At 34.3% G+C, this 17,651-nt stretch overlaps 1 protein-coding gene and 1 long non-coding RNA gene across 3 annotated transcripts in view; one reads left to right on the top strand and one right to left on the bottom strand.

Moving 5' to 3' along the window:
* The window catches only part of PGAP1 (post-GPI attachment to proteins inositol deacylase 1), a 128,947-nt gene extending 120,385 nt beyond the window's left edge, over positions 1-8,562 (top strand). Inside the window, exon 27 of one of the 2 annotated variants that reach the window (XM_077154538.1) lies at positions 415-8,562. In XM_077154538.1, coding sequence (XP_077010653.1) covers positions 415-553 — 139 coding nt within the window. In that variant the 3' untranslated portion in view covers positions 554-8,562. The remainder of the gene's footprint in view (positions 1-414) is intronic. The other variant, XM_077154537.1, reaches the window with a different exon arrangement.
* The window catches only part of LOC143677914 (uncharacterized), a 65,863-nt gene that overhangs the window by 4,856 nt on the left and 43,356 nt on the right, over positions 1-17,651 (bottom strand). Inside the window, exon 4 of the long non-coding RNA XR_013172975.1 lies at positions 1,554-1,727. This is a non-coding gene — a long non-coding RNA (uncharacterized LOC143677914). The remainder of the gene's footprint in view (positions 1-1,553; positions 1,728-17,651) is intronic.

The following is a 17,651-nucleotide window of genomic DNA, read 5'->3' as shown; positions in this document are numbered from 1 at the left end:
TAGCTATATAAATTGTATTAAAATAAACATTATGGTAGCTGTGTCCTAGTAAACATTATTAATAATTTTTGTTAGGAAAAATTTCTAGAGGTAGAAATTTGTTAGGAAAAATTTCTAGAGGTAGAATTGCTGAATAAAAGGCCAGTTAGTATTTTCCTGTTGGTAAAACTTGAAAAACTAAACAGAACTGGCTGTTCTCTGAATAGAAATTTTTTTCCTTTTTCTAATCAAAATATGACTTTTACTGGGCTTTAAAAAAAAATGTGGACAAATAAATTATTTAATGAGATAGGACTTCGTTTAAAATCAGTTAGAATACTTAATTTTCTCATAACTTAAAAAAAAGACATTGATGTATTCCATTTTAGTTCACATGTAGTTTGTATAATATGCATATTTCTCTTCTTTTCACAGTAAATTGTTGAAGACTGCTTCACAATTTCCACTTCCTTTGGCCATTGGTGTGATTGCTTTTGGGTCAGCACATTTATACAGGGTTCCATGCTTTGTCTTCATTCCTCTTTTACTCCATGCATTATGCAATTTTATGTAGGTTGAACTTAAGGAATGGAAAAGATGATTTATGCCTTTAGGGACAGTAATAAGAGGGCAATGCACAAATTCATCAACATGGAGAGAAGGACTCTTTGGAGAAAGACAAGTCTATTTTTACAATATTGAAAATAGGAAAATAATGCTTGAGAAAAGTAGTCAAAGCATGGTTTGTTTTGTGATGTGGTTTCTGTGTACTAATCATTTTGGGAGATATAGTAAAAGAGTCTGGTGGCCAATGTCTTTGAGAACTCCTGTGCATAACAGCTGGTCTGCTTGGTTGACGATACCAAGGATCTTCTCCTAGAAACTCAATTTTAAGATACTGTATTGTTTTTTATCTCACCTTAAACACTCTGCTCTCGTTTCATCAAACTGTTCTGAAAAGTGTGTTACTTTATATTTGCTACAGTTTACATATTAAGAAATGTCTTAAAAGATTGAGCAAATTCACAACTGTTTAGTTTCTCAAAAGTGAAATAACCAGAAGGATTGCTTGATCCGTTTTTGGCAGCCATTGGAAAAAAAGTAGACTTTTTGTTTTCTTAATATCTAAAAAATATAGCCTTGAATTCTGAGACATGTTTTTTTAGTAACCAGTGCAAGATGGACAGGTGGAAACAGGATTCAACCTCAAAACTTGATGAGATTTTTTCTTGTTACTTTGAAAATATGAATCTTATTTTGTACTCTTGGTAAATAATGAGGAGATTACTAAGAGATCTAGTATTAAGATTTTTAAAATTCTCATAGAAATTTACTTACTGGCATTGGAGAGTTTAGTTATGTAGTCTGTATTATTTTGTTTAATTCATTGCTGTCATGGTGGTCAAAAGGGCTTCCAGTCATGATGAATTTAGAAATCACTAAATTTCAGTAGTCTTTAGAAAAACTAGGTTTGCAGTTTGTTTGTTTGTTTGTTTTCTCTGGAAGTATGTTCTAATTTATTAAAGCTACCAAAATGCAATATATCAGAACTACAATGGGGATTTGTAACATACAAGCTCACAATTCTGAGGCCATGGTGATGTCCAAATGAAGGCATCAACAGGAGATGCTTTCTCCCTGAAAAGCAGCTACCGGCAATCCTGGACTCCTCTGTCATATGAGAAGGCCCATAGTAGTGTCTGCTGGTCTCTCCCTTCTCTCCCGGAGGTTTGCATAGTTTTTGTCCACTGTAGAAAAAAAATCAGGATGATCAAGTTCAGTACTACATTCAATTTATAAAATTATACTGTAATGGAATAATGGTAAATAAACTTGCCCTGCTAATAGCTTATGTACACAATACACCTGTATAAATTGGAATTTTTAGGATTAACTGTAGAATTTTGATTTCTCAGGTGACTTCTAGAATTACTGTATGGCAAATAGAGAGTAACATTTGTGTTTCAATTCAGATTTCAGTTCATTTTTAGCTACAGAAAAGGTAGGAAGTAGATGGTGGAGCTAGGTAGAGGAGTATAGTCTTTGCCTTAGTATAGAATAAACTCAGGCTGAGGTACATTGGGCCCACAGAGCCCTTCTTTTAGATATGTGTATTGTAAATTCCCACAGCCTCTTGAGTAAAGCCCCAGTGATGCCCCAGTTGCACCTGTGGACTTTGTTCTGTTAGTACCCAGGGATGTCCTTTATGTGCCGTTGCACCTGGATTCCATTACAACCTCTCAGCTATTACTGCCTATAGAGGGTTACCCTCCCCTTATTGCCTATAGAGGGTTACCCCACTTCTCAGTTATTCCTCAGGTCCTTGCTGTTTTAGTATCAGTTGAAGAGGGTCTTGCTATCACTTCTGAGGGTTTGTTTGATTTTTTTAGAAAATTCCATTGTTGCTTTTCTAACTTCATGCCGGTTATTCATCATTCATATTTTTACTTGCTGAGACTATTAAAGGTAAGTGATATCCTTCTAGTAAACATAGCAAACAGATCAGACTCTTGTTAAGAGTAGTAGCAAAGGGGGATAAAATACAAAATGTTTATGTGTTCAGTACTAGAGAGGAAAGACAGGATGGTTTAGATTATATATTTGTCTTTCCCACATATATGTTTACGTAGGGACACATATATTTGGCTATACATGTTCATAGACAACTTTTATCCATATAGTGACTTTTGTCACTGATATTATAGTTGTATTTAAAGTTAGAGGTTGAATGTGTCATTTGTTTATTTCTGTGTTTGGACTTAAATCCATATACAGAAAGAACCTTAGAAAATTCATTAATTTGAAAGCTCATATCATTGTGTTTGTGTGAACTAAAATGTCCTTATTTAGTCAGTACTGCTCATGAATAAAATGTAGCAAGCTCAAATTTCTCATTTGCGAGTAAGACATTTGCTTTGTAGAGAGACAGTCTAGGTACAATAATTCTCACTAAAATATTTTCATTAATGTAGTTTTTTGAAACTACTACCTTCTATGACCTATAGTCTTATTTATGCCAACAAAATGTTTCATTTTAGGAGACTGAGCATTTTATAAATAATATTAGATTGGGTCTTAACCCACTATATACATATACACACACACACACACACATTCTAACAGGGTCTTCGTAAAGTACTGTTGTACTTTTAAACCTAAATAACTATCGTAGGTGAGAAAGGAGGCTCTGTCCGAAGATTAGCAAAATTTCTATTTGTCATTCCTTCAACCTATATCGTCAACTGGTAGAAGCACAGATTTATGAGCAATGTTACTAAAAAACAAAATTGTTTCATTGGAAGTTAGGGATTATCTAATTAGCAAATCTCTGGTTAAGTTTTGTGTTTATAAAAAATTGCATCTGACTCTTCTGTTGATAACTAGATCAAATACAGAATGGTAGAAAAAACACAGAACTTTCATGATTCTAAAGCCTCCTCTGAGATTACCACTATTATAATTTGGAATTGAGAATTGGATAGAAATTGTTAATGCTCATTTTTATGGGTCTTCTTCATGCCAGAAATGAAATTAGTTCTGTAGTACTTTTCTTTTACTAGTTACCTCCAGAATGGAAAGGTTTAAAAACAGTGGCCCTAAAAATACCACCTGTGCCTGGTTAAATTGATTTTGAGTATCATTATATTTTGACCATGTCTTGATTAATCTTTAAAAAAATTTTTCATATTTTTGTCAGATGAGTTCAGATATACATAAAGGAATAACTTGATTGAACTACACTATAATATATACATGGATATATAATAAGGAAAAACTAATATAATAAAGAATGATAGTAAGCCTAGTAAATATTTATTATTGATTATCATACCACACATGTAGACAATATACATTTCCTCCATACATTTTTGAGGCACATTATCTGATTTGTTCATCATCTAGTTCCTACACTTTTCTTAACTCTTCATATTCCTCACTTATGAGAATGTACCTTGCTACTCAATAGCTCCTCTTATAGAAGGTGGTCAGAGGAAATGAAAGGAGGTAAAACTCAATTTTTAATGTAGTTCTTCAAAATTCTGTGGGAAACAGATAATGAGATAAACTAGGGCTTTTGATTTCTGAATCCTCTGATAATCTAGTTGGCCTGTATTTTCATTTTAGGCATTAGTTTTAAATACGTGTAATATCTTGCTTTATTTTTAGGTTTAACAAAACCTTCCAGTGCTTCATTTGAAATATTAGTAAAGTATTATTAAAATCAATTGAGGAAAATAAAAAATGTGTTGAGTCCTTCTATGACCAGGCATTTATTGAATATTTTTCATCTTCACCTTTTGCTTTCTCGGTGTGTAGCATGTGTGAATTTGTATATCATAGGAAACAAGATGCCTTGTGAAATTTATTGGGGAAGTCAATTTGGAGAGCATGGCATTCCCCAGGATAAAGAAAACAATAAAAGTTATCTTTGTATTAATGAAATTATGCAGAAAACTTCCTTGCCAGATACAGTAAATACAAAATTCTAAGATGATTGGGCGCTGAAATTTTATCCCAGACTTTTTCAACAAAAAACCTTTCAAAATCTGTAATGGACTTTTATTTATACATCTTACTCATGCATTCTTTCACACTAGGTTTTAATAACCTGTGGAAACTGGAAGGCTGTGAAGCTTCTCATGTTCTTTACTTTTAGCAGGGATGATAGGAAAGAAAAGTCAGGTCAGTAATCTAAAATCCAGTATGTGTACTGTAAGTTTTCATAAATTCACTTTTTTTTTGATAAATCAAGTAAACTACACTAGGAATATAGAAAACTGGCTTTTATAAATTAATAACTTGATTTTGGAACAGAATAAAGTTTGGAGATCACCAATGTTTATGGTAGGAGAATAATGTTATTCCATTAATATTATAAATGTAAATGATATACCTGAATTAATAATGTGTTTCCAAAGTTAGGTTATATTCTAAGCTACACCTTGATTAAATTATCTCTGGTTGACAATTTAAAAATCAAATACAGTACTTTCCAAAAATAGTTTGGTATACTGTGCTGCCAAAAATGAGTATTTTGAAATACTAAGTAATGAGTTAATTTCTAATGGCTTTGTATAGGATTTGATGGATGAGTCAGAATTAGTCTTATTCATATATACATTGTAACTTCAAACATTTATGGAAAGCTGTATGTTGATGTATTTTGATTAGTTAACGTAAATTTGTTTACATATTTGAATTATAATCTTAGTCTAGGAAGTCTAAAAGTAGCCATTTTTGTAAAATTCATAATGTTACTAGTAAAAAAAATTATTCAAAGCATAGGACTATTAGCTGTTCAAAAGCCTAAGTAATAGGCATATTTTGTATTTCATGTTGTACTTGTTCTGTTTCCTATTGGACTTTTAAACTTTTTATATCCCCTTTTTCGGGGAAAAATACAACATTTAAATTTTTTTTTTCTTGTAGTATAAAGCTCAACATTAGGAACTATTAAGCTGTATCATATGGTTAGCAAAACATACTTTGCCACCAAACATAAATGAAACTGTGAAATACCTCTGGATATTTGTGCCAATGAACTTTTCTTAGCATTTTGGGGTAAAGCAAAAATATTCTTTTCAGTGTCTTTCAACTAGGACGTAGATATAAATGTGTAAATCATGAAAACTAGTACTCTATACCCTAATTTTTCTTTGAAAATATTTAAGGCTTATAGCATAGGGTATTATATTTATTTGATATCTGGAATAATGTTCTCTGTTTGTTCATTTGCAGTAATTGACATATCTTGCTTACAGATTAATTTTGTGGTATAAAAATTTATGTTGTATGGGGCCATTTTTAGTACTTCTATCTCATTTATATAATAGAAAGTTTATTGTGGATCTCTTTTAATTGTTTTCTATAGATTTGCATTCTGTCCCTTTATATGATCACATGTTTCACAGGGGGGAAATATTTGCTATAGTCTAATATAGCAGAACAAATTAACCATTTTTAAAATGTGTATCTTGAAAGAAAATATTAAACAATGAAGATATTAATAATAAAGCATTAAGAATAATATGGTGTGCCCAAGAGTAAGGAAGAAATGTAATAAACTAAGAAACCATTATATTTATTGCTTGAAATATTTAAATATTTCCCCTATAGAAATTCTTTAAGGGAATTTCAGTCCCTGGTGTATTTTTTTCCTATTATTTCATGTTAGTTACTGTTTCTCTGCCCAGTAATTGTTGAAGCACTTTGTTTAAATAACTTTGGAACTGAAAAGGTAGCCAGAAAGCCAAATATTTAAAGTGTTTAGCCTTGATATAGAGACAGTTAATCTGATTATCTGGCAATACTTATTCATGATAAAAAGATAACGTACAAGATTTAAAATTCATTGGATTTGTACTTTGGAGTAAGTTTGCCTTGTGTATTGAATAATTTTATCCTAAGTAGAAGATACCTATATTTAACATATATTTGTAATAGTGTATTCTGCATTATCAAATAGGTATTTATTCGAATACTGATAGAAATAACCTTCCCTTTCTCCCTCCACTGTGAACAAAAAAGAAAACTGCTGTTTTTAATGTATATAAATTAAGAAATGATATTTAAGTATTTGCATTTTAAAATATAAAAGTGACAAATATTATTTTGAAGTGATTGTACTATAGTTTTCTTACACTTCTGGCTATAAATGTAGCAGTGTGTCCATGAGAAAGCAGACCAAAATTGATTATATATCATCACTGTGCCCTTGAACTTATTATTTGGGATAAAACAGACTGTGCCTTAAAATGATAAAGGAATGCTCTGCAATTTTATATCAGTGTATCTTATTGTGGGTGGCCCCACATCCTTTACTTGCGTTTGGTGAAATAATTTTTGTTTGTAAAACTTGACCAGTATTTCCCTTAGTATTTGCAGAGCTATTGCTCCACAGGCCTCCCTTAATTTCCAGAGTTCCCATTTCAAATTCAAATTGACTTATACTGGGTGGATATAGAAAATTAAGCTTTCTAAAGTTACGGGAAAAAAAATATTTTCATAGAAAGTGGTGGCACTTCTGTTTTGAACTTGTTATACATGGAAAAATTAATTTTCTGATGTAATTTTTTGTCTTATTGAATCAGTCTGTCAAAGACAGAAGTCTTCCCTTAGACCTAATTCATTTTTCCTAAACTTTTTGAGGCTTGTATTTGGTGTGTATCAAATAAAGTTAGGTTACCCAATAATGGTCTTTCACTAATTAAAATAAACTCAGATTCATGTAGTATATTTTTAAATATTACTTCCCCCAATTCTCTTTTCCTTTTTCCTTCCTAATTATTTTTAAGATGTCAAAACAAAACTAGCCCCATTTTTTAAATATAAAAACTCACATTTTTACTGTGCTTATTTAAAATAATGGATATAATTTCTGTTAAATTCCAGTTATTTCATTCATAGAATACTCATGGTCTTTGCTAAAACATACCCACATCTCTGTGTACTCGGCATTTTCATTTTCAGTTTTGACCATTACTCAACACATACCTTTCTCCCATTTCACCTCCACTACTTATCCGCCAAAGATAATAGATAGGTTTCTCTTAAAAAAAAAATAGAAAAGAAACGTGTCTTCCCTTAGCATGTTCAAATTGAAATAAAAGTAGCATGGGGCAAGAGTTGAAAATAAACGAATAAATCACTTTCAGTCTGCATCAGTTTTAATACTATAGTTAAAAATTTGTAGAGGACAAATTTTGTGTCATGCTCAGATCAACTCAATAATCATTAATTTCAAATTAATTCTTTTCTCATCCAGAAAGTTCAGTACTTAGTAACTGTACTTGGCAGTGCAAAGGAACTTGTCAATACTAAAAAAAATGCATGTCACCTTACAGATCTTTCCATTTAAACATGCATGATCTTCTCCAGTATTTTGTACAGTGTATGGTGCACTAAGTACACTTATGTATATTTTTCTGTGTATTTTTGTACAGTATAATTAGCATTATTACATTTAACTGGTTGTAATTAACAAAAAGTGCTACTTATTGTACTCTGTAGAGTGTTGTAAATGTTTCTACCTGTGTTTCAACATTATGAAGTAGGATTTAATAGAGAAATATTTGCCTTCAGTCTCTACTCAGGTATTAATGTATAGCCATTTTTGGTGCTTTCTTTTTAATTTGTCATAATCTGTTTTCTGAATGCCCAACAATAAAATTTGGTGAACAAACATTTGGTTCAAAGATTGCTTTCCACTTCACATACTCTCTTCGTTACCACTTCTGGAAGAAAAATTACTTCTTTACAAAATTTATGAGATTTCACAAATTAAAATGCCTAAGCATGGTACATGATGAACATGATATATCACAGGTAAATTCTGGAAGCAGAATAAATATTAGCATTTTCGAAGTTGGTATTTTTTAGCTTCCCACATGGATTTTTATGAACATTGCTTGAGTCACTTTCTATTGTAAGGAATAGTGAAGTTTATGCTTTTCTCAGAGACCATACTGGTTGTATCTTGTGGTATCTTCCTAGGTGCCCAGTTTCTCCAGTTAATTAAGAATGAAAATGACATGGGATATTGTAAATAGATTCCCCTAGGTCACCCAGAACTACTAAATTTGATCTTTTTTTTTTTCTTAACTTTTTTTATTGTGAAATATATATACAAAAAAGCAAAAAATTTCAAAGTATGTTGCAACAAGTATTTATAGAATAGATTTCACATTTTGGTGTGGGTTACAGTTCCACAATTTTAGGTTTTTCCTTCTAGCTGCTTCAAGACACTGGGGACTCAAATATCAATATAATGATTCAGTAGTCATACTCATTTGTAAAATCCTATCTTATCTGTTATAACTCCTCCTCCTCCTTTGATCCTTCTCCCAATTTTTAGGGGTATTTAGGCCATGCCCATTCTAAATTTTCTTGTTGGAAAGGGCTGTTGATAATATGGGATGGGGGATGGAACTAGTTGATGTTCTTGTAGAGACTGGCCCCTCTGGGTTTCAGAACGTATCTGGCCTGCAAACCCACCTGGAGGTTGCAGGTTTCTGGAAAGTGGTCACAGTCCATGGAACTTTTGTAGACTCTAAGATAGAGCCCTAGATGTTCTTTAGGGTTGACAGGAATTGACAATCAAACCCAGCCAAGCCCTATTTGAACTCTCTCAGTCACTGACACCTTATTTTGTTACATTTCTTTTCCCCCTTTTGGTCAGGATGGCATTGTCAAGACCACGGTGCCAGGGCCAGGCTCACCCCTGGGGATTATATCCCACATGGCAAGGGAGACTTTCAACCCTGGATGTCATGTCCCATATGGGGGGGGGGGGGTAATGATTTTATTTGCAGAATTGGGCATAGAGAGAGAGAGAGAGGCCACATCTGAGCAACAAAAAGGGTCCTCTGGAAATAACTCTTAGGTATGCCTACAAGGTGGGCTTAGCTTCTCCACCACATAAATAAGTTTCACAAGAACAAGCCTCAAGATCAAGGACTTGGCCTATTGACTTGGGAGTCCCTAATGTTTGAGACAGTATTAGGAATTTCTCTGGTGGTAAATCTACATGTTTTCTCCCATCCCTCAAGGGATTTTGCTGATACTCTTTAATTATCTGCTCAGCATACTCTGAGATGTATCTGGGTATTACACTAAGCTATCCAGGATTACAAGACCTCATTCCCATTCTGGGTGCCATACGTTTGGGTTCTTTGAATGAGCTATTAAGACAGGTTGAGTTAGATGATGTGCTAAGAAAACTTAGGTTTTGCACACAAAATAAACCTCCCTTCCTTTGGTCTCATTCATTAGATGAAGTTCTAAAATACAGATACTGTCCTCCTTAATCCTGCGTTCCGATTTACCTTAGTCCTAACTCGATCGACTTTGTTTTTATCTCTGACTGAAATCCAGTCTCCACAGTTGTTCTGTAGAGCAATGCTGACCTTCAGAGCTGCAGAACTCCACCTCTGAGACTGTGTCACACAGGTAGCCAAAGTTCCAAGGAGTTACAAGGTTATACATACATAGCACAGCATCTCAAAAACTAGAAATAACATTTACAACTCTGAACTAAATGTGACTTCTTTAAAAGCTCTCAGTCAGTGCCCTGTTTTTTTTGTTTTTGTTTTTGTTTTTGTTTAGGGCAGGGCGGGGAGGGGTCTGTTTTCTTTCTTTCTTTTTTTATGTTTTTATTGACACATCTTCACACACATACAGCCCAAACATGGTATACAATTAACGGCTCACAATATCATCACAGTTGCGTATTCATCTCCAAGATCATTTTTAGAACATTTGTATCACTTCAGAAAAGGAAAGAAAAAATATGAAACTCATACATCCCATACCCCTTTTCTCCAAGATCATTTTTAGAACATGTGCATCACTTCAGAATAGGAAAGAAAAAATATAAAACTCATACATCCCATACCCCTTATCCCTCCCTCTCACTGACCACTAGTACTTCAATCTACTCAAAAAAATTTTAACCCCTTATCCCCCCTATTATTTATTTATGTTGTATCCATATTTTTTTACTCATCTATCTATACCCTGGATAAAAGGAGCATCAGACACAAGGTTTTCAGAATCACACAATCACATTGTAAAAACTATATTTTTATACAGTCGTCTTTAGGAATCAGTGCTACTGGAACACAGCTCAGCAGTTTCAGTTACTTCCCTCCAGCCCCTCCAGTCATAAACTGAAAAGGGATATCTCTATGATGCATAAGAATAACCTCCAGGATAATCTCTCAACTCTGAAATCTCTCAGCCACTGAAACTATTTCATCTTATTTCTCTCGCCCCCCTTTTGGTCAAGAAGACTCTCAATCCCATGATTCCAGGTCCCAGCTCATCCTGTGAATTCTGTCCCACATTGCCAGGGAGATTTACACCCCTGAGAGTCATGTCCCACATAGTGGGGAGGGCAGTGAATTCACCTACCAAATTGGCTTAGAGAGAGAGACCACATCTAAACAGCAAAAGAGGTTCTCTGGGGGTGACTCTTAGGCATAATTATAATATGTTTAGCCTATCTTTTACAGGAATAAGTTTCATAGGGGGCGAACCCCAAGATTGAGGGTTCAGCCTATTGATTTGGTTGTCCCCACTGCTTGTGAGAATATCAGGAATACTCCAAATGGGGAAGTTGAATATTTCCTCCTTTCTCCCCATCACCCAAGGGGACTTTGCAAGTACTTTATTCACTGTCCAAATTACTCAGGGGTATGTCAGGGCAACAGACTAACCTGGACAAACCAACAAGATCTCATGCCCCATTCAAAATTCTATGTACTTTGGTGTTCAACTGAAGTGACCATACAAGTTATATTAGGTAATGTGCTACCCAAAATTTAAATTTTGCACCAAATAAACATTTCTTCCTTTAGTCTCACACAGAAGTAGAAGTTTTAAAATATGGACCGTATTATCCTTTACCCTGTATTCTGATCTCTCCCAGTGCTATCCAGATCAGCTTCATTCATATCTCTAGTTGAAGTATGACCCCTTTTTCACCTTTTTTAACCATTCCTGTATGGGGTAGTGCTGACTTTCATAGCTTCAGAGCTCTAACTCTGAGTCTCAGGTGTTACATAAATCCTGTAGTTTCTGGGAATGATCAGATTATATACAAGCAGCTCAGTATCTCAGAATTTAGAAATAGTTAAGTCTCCTGAATACATGCAACTGCTGTAAGAGCTTATGATCTAGGCCCTAACCTGATAACTTATGCTCTCGACTTCAGTTCATTGAGTTTATATATTACAGTTAGTCCATATGATTGAGGCATGATAATATTTGTCTTTTTTGTTTCTGACATTTCATTCAACATACAGTCCTTATGGTTCATTCTCCAGTTGCATGTCTCACAACTACTTTCCTTCTTGCTGCTGTTCAGTAGTCCATTGTATGTACACCACAGTTCCTCCTTCCATTCATCAGTCGTTGTCCCTTAGGCCACCTCCATCCGATGTGAATCATGAACACTGCCGCCATAATCACCAGTATGCAAATATCTATTCGTGTCCCCATGTTCAGCTCTCCAGGTATATATCAAGCAATGGGGTTACAGGATCATATGGCAACCCCACCCCTAGACTCCAGTGGACCCACTCTCCAAGGGACTGCACCTCTCAGTTTCCTGGATAGTGAATAGGTACATCTTTCCGCATATTCTCTAACAATTGTTTCTTTGTGTTCGTTTTTAAACAGCTTTATTCGCACATCATACAATCCAACCTAAGTAAATAGACATGCATTCACTGACATAGTCTATTGAAGACATTTTCTTTTCTTTCACAAATAATCTGCCTATTAACATTTTGTTTTAGCATAATGCCTTTGTTACATTCAATGAAAGCATATTACAATGTTACTATTGACTACAGACCTTAGCTTGCATTGTATTTTTTCCTATATACCATCCATTTTCAAAACCTTGCAATGTTGACATTCATTTGTTCTACCTCAAGCAAAAACTTTTTATTTGTATATTTAATCAACATCATTGTCCACTCTAGGCATTCCCAAGTTATACTGTCTCAGTCTTTATCCTCTATCGTTCCTTCTGGTTTTATATATGCCCCCAAACATTCTCCCTCAATCATACTCACATTCACTTTCATTCAGTGTACTACAAGCAGGTAGTATTGTGCTATCCATTTTTAAATTTTTACAATCAGTCCTTTGTACAATCTGTATTCCTTCACCACCAAAGCCCAATCTCCACCCTATTTCTGTGTTCTTAACTTCAACTCTTAAAGTTCACTACTTATTAATGTTTGTTCATATTAATGAGAACATGTAGTATTTGTCCTTTTGTTTCTGTCTAATTTCACTCAGCATAATGTCGTCAAGGCTTATCCACATTGTTACATGCTTCATGACTTTATTCTGTCTTACAGCTGAATAATATTCCATCATATATATCTACCACAGTTAGTTTAGGCACTCATCCTTTGATAGACATTTGGGCTGTTTCCATCTCTTGGCAATCATAAATAATGCTGCCATAAAGATCGGTGAGCAATGTTCGGTTCCTCTGAATGTATACCTAGTAATTACATTCTGTATCATATGGCAATTCTATACTTAGCTTCCTGAGGAACCACCAAACTGCCTTCCAGAGCAGTTGTACCATTTTACATTCCCTCCAACAGTGAATGAGTGCCTCTTTCTCCACATCCTCTCCAGCACTGGTCATGTTCTTTTTTTCATAATGGTCATTCTAGTAGGCATGAGAAAAAAATCCCATTGTGGTTGTGATTTGCATTTTCCTAATAGTCAGTGAAGTTGAGCATCTTTTCATATGCCTTTTAGCCATTTTATTTCCTCTTCTGAGAAGTGTCTGTTCATATCTTTTGCCTATTTTTTTGGTTTTATTTATTTATTTTATTTTTATTTTTATTTAATTAAAAAAATTTTTTTTAAATGCCAAAAACACCTAACAAATGCGAACATTCTTAACTTTTGATCATTCCATTCTACGTATATAATCAGTAATTCAAACTATCATCACATAGTTGCATATTCATCATCATGATCATTTCTCAGAACATTTGCATCTATTCAGAAAAAGAAATAAAAAGAAAACAGAAAAAAATTCATATATGCCATACCCCCCATTCCTCCCCCTCACTGATCACCAGCATTTCGATCTAAATTTATTTTAACATTTGTTCCCCCTATTATTCATCTTTATTCCGTATGTTTTACTCGTCTGTTGATAAGGCAGATAAAAGGAGCATCAGACACAAGGTTTTCACAATCACACAGTGACATTGTGAAAGTTATATCATTATACAATCATCTTCAAGAAACATGGTTACTGGAACACAGCTCTACATTTTCAGGCAGTTTCCTCCAGCCTCTTCACTACATCTTGACTATCAAGGTGATTTTAATGCATAAGAATAACCTCCCGGATAACCTCACGACTCTGTTTGGAATCTCTCAGCCATTGACACTTTTTTTTGGTCTCATTTCGTTCTTTTGTTCGAGAAGGTTTTCTCAATCCCCTGATGCTGAGTCTCAGCTCATTCCAGGATTTTTGTCCCATGTTGCCAGGAAGGTCCATGCCCCTGGGAGTCATGTCCCACATAGACAGTGGGAGGGGGGTGAGTTTGCTTATTGTGTTGGCTGGAGAGAGAGTTTTGCCTATTTTTTAATTGGATTGTTTGTGTTGTTGAGTTGAAGAATATCTGTATGTTCTGGATACTAAATGCTTATCTGATAGGTGGTTTCCAAATATTGTCTCCCATTGCATAGACTTTTTTACTTTCCTGACAAAGTTATTTGATTCACAAAAGTGCTTACTTTTGAGGAAGATCCCATATATCTAATTCTTTTCTCAACACTCATGCTTTGGGTGTAAGGTGTAGGAAACTGCCTCCTATTACAAAATTTATAAATATTTCCCTCCATTTTCTTCTGCAAGTTTTATGATCTTAGGTCTAATGTCTACGTCTTTGATCCATTTTGAGTTAATTTTTGTATAGGGTGTGAGATATGAATCCTCTTTCATTCTTTTGCATATGGATATCCAGGTCTCCAAACAGCATTTACTGAAGAGGCTACTCTGTCACAGTTGGGTTGGCTTGACTGCCTTATCAAAAATCAATTGTTGGGCGGGCCATGGTGGCTCAGTGGCAGAGTTCTCACCTGCCATGCTGGAGACCCAGGTTTGTTTCCCAGTGCCTGCCCATGTAATAAAAATAAACAGACAAACAAAAAATAAATAAGTAATTGTCCATTGATGAGGAGTCTATTTCTGACCACTCAGTCCAATTCCATTGGTCATATATCTGTCTTTATGCCAGTACTATGCTGTTTTGACCACTTAGCTTCATAATATGCTTTAGTGTCATATAGTGTGAGACCTCTCACTTCAGTTTTCGTTATCAAGATATTTTTAGCTATTCAGGGAACGCTTTCCTTCCAAACAAATTTGGTTACTGGTTTTGCTATTTCTGCAAAGTAAGTTGTTGAGATTTTAATTGGTATTGTACTGAATCTATAAATCAATTTGGGTAGAATTGACATCTTACCTGTATTTAGTCTTCTAATTCATGACCACGGTATGCCCTTCCATTTATTTAGGTCTTCCATGATTTCTTGTAGCAATTTCTTATAGTTTTCTGTGTATAGGTCTTTTGTATCCTTAGTTAAATTTATTCCTAAGTATTTGATTCTTTTGGTTCCTACTGTAAATGGAATTATTTCTTGATTTCCTCCTCATATCGCTCATCATTATGTATAGAAACAACTGATTTTGGGGCATTGATCTTGTACCCTTCTACTTTGGTGTGCTCATTTATTAGCTCTAGTAGCTTTGCTGTACATTTTGGGGGATTTTCGACATATAGTATGTCATCTGCAAACATTGAGGGTTTTACTTCTTTCTTTCCAATTTGTTTGCTTTCTTTTTTTGGTCTAATTGTTCTGGCTAGAACTCCAGACACAATGCTGAATAACAATGGTGAAAGTGGTCATCCTCATTTTTTTGCTGATCTTAGAGGAAAAGTTTTCAGTCTTTCCCCATTGAGGATGATGTAAGCTGTACGTTTTTCTTATATTACCTTTCTCATGTTGAGGAAGTTACCTTCTTTTCTATCCTTTGAAGTGTTTTCATCAAAAAAGGTTGTTGACTCTTTTGTTGCTCAGATGTGGCCTCTCTCTCCAGCTAATTCAACAAGCAAACTCACCACCCTTCCCCTATCTATGTGGGACATGACTCCCAGGGGTGTGGACCCCTTGGCAACGTGGGACAGAAATCCTAGAATAAGCTGAGACTCAGCATCAAGGGATTGAGAAAACCTTCTCGACCAAAAGGGGGAAGAGCAAAATGAGACAAAAGAAAGTGTCAATGGCTGAGAGATTCCAAACAGAGTCGAGAGGTTATCCTGGAGGTTATTCTTATGCATTAAGTAGATATAATCTTGTTAGTCAAGATGTAATGGAGAGGCTGGAGGGAACTGCCTGAAAATTAGAGCTGTGTTCTAGTAGCCATTTTTCTTGAAGATGATTGTATGATGATATAGCTTTCACAGTGTGACTGCGTGATTGTGAAAACCTTGTGTCTAATTCTCCTTTTATCTACCTTGTCAACAGACAAGTAGAACATATGGAATAAAAATAAATAATGGGGGAACAAATGTTAAAATAAATTTAGTTTGAAATGCTAGTGATCAAAGAAAGGGAGGAGTAAGGAGTATGGTATGTATAATTTTTTTTCTGTTTTCTTTTTATTTCTTTTTCTGAATAGAAGCAAATGTTCCAAGAAGTGATCGTGATGATGAATATACAACTATGTGATGATATTGTGAATTACTGATTATATATGTAGAACGGAATGATCAAAATAGGAATGTTTGCGCTTATTTGGTGTTTTTTTGGTATTAAAAAAAAAAGATGTAATGGAGAGGCTAGAGGGAACTGCCTGAAAATGTAGAGCTGTGTTCTAGTAGCCATGTTTCTTGAAGATGATTGTATAATGATATAGCTTTCACAATGTGACTGTGTGATTGTGAAAACCTTGTGTCTGGTGCTCCTTTTATCTGCCTTATCAACAGACAAGTAAAACATACGGAATAAAGATGACTAATAGGGGGAACAAATGTTAAAATAAATTTAGATTGAAATGTTAGTGATCAATGAAAGGGAGGGATAAGGGATATAATATATATGAATTTTTTTCTGTTTTCTTTCTATTTCTTTTTCTGAATAGATGCAAATGTTCTGAGAAATGATCATGATGATGAATATGCAACTATGTGATGATATTGTGAATTACTAATTATATATGTAGAATGGAATGATCAAAAGTTAAGAATGTTTGTATTTGTTGTTATATTTTTAAAAACTAAAATTAATTAAGAAAAAAAGAAAGGTTGTTGTCAAATGCCTTTTTTGCATCAATCGTGATGATCATGTGGTTTTTCTGCTTTGTTTTATTGATATGGTGTATTACATTAATTGATTTTCTTCTGTTGTGCTAGCCTTGCATACCTGGAATAAATCCCACTTGGCCATAGTGTATAATTGTTTTAATGTGCTCCTGAATTCACTTTGCATGTATTTTGTTGGGGATTTTTGCATCTGTATTCATTAAAAAGATTGTCTGTAATTTTCTTTTCTTGTGCTATTTCATCTGGCTTTCATGTTAAGGTGATGTTGGCTTCATAGAATGAGTAGCTTTCCCTCCTCTCCAGGTTTTTTGTTTTGTTTTTGTTTTTTGAGGAGCTTGAGCAGGATTGGTACTAATTCTTTCTTGAATGCTTGGTAGAATTCACATGTGAAGCCATCTGGTCCTGGACTTTTCTGAGAGCTTCTTGATGACTGATTCAATTTCTTTGCTTGTGATTGCTTTGTTGAGGTCATCTATTCTCGAGTCAGTGTTGGTTATTCATGTCATTCTAGGAAGTTGCCCATTTCATCCATATTGTCTACTTTATTAGCATATAGTTGCTCATAGTATCCTTTCATTACCTCCTTTATTTTTGCAGGAGTGGTTATGACTCCTCTTCCATTTCTGGCTTTATTTATTTACATTCTCTCTCTCTCTCTCTCTCTCTCTCTCTCTCTCTCTCTCTCTCTCTCTCGTCAAACTAGGTAAGACTACATCGATTTTTAAGACAAAAAATTTCCCTCTCAGCACTGATTTTGCTACATCCCATAAATTTTGATATGTTGGATTTTCATTTTCA

This window comes from Tamandua tetradactyla, chromosome 3, assembly GCF_023851605.1.
Source record: "Tamandua tetradactyla isolate mTamTet1 chromosome 3, mTamTet1.pri, whole genome shotgun sequence".
Classification (NCBI taxonomy): Eukaryota; Metazoa; Chordata; class Mammalia; order Pilosa; family Myrmecophagidae; genus Tamandua; species Tamandua tetradactyla.
This window is presented reverse-complemented; position numbering and strand designations above follow the sequence as displayed.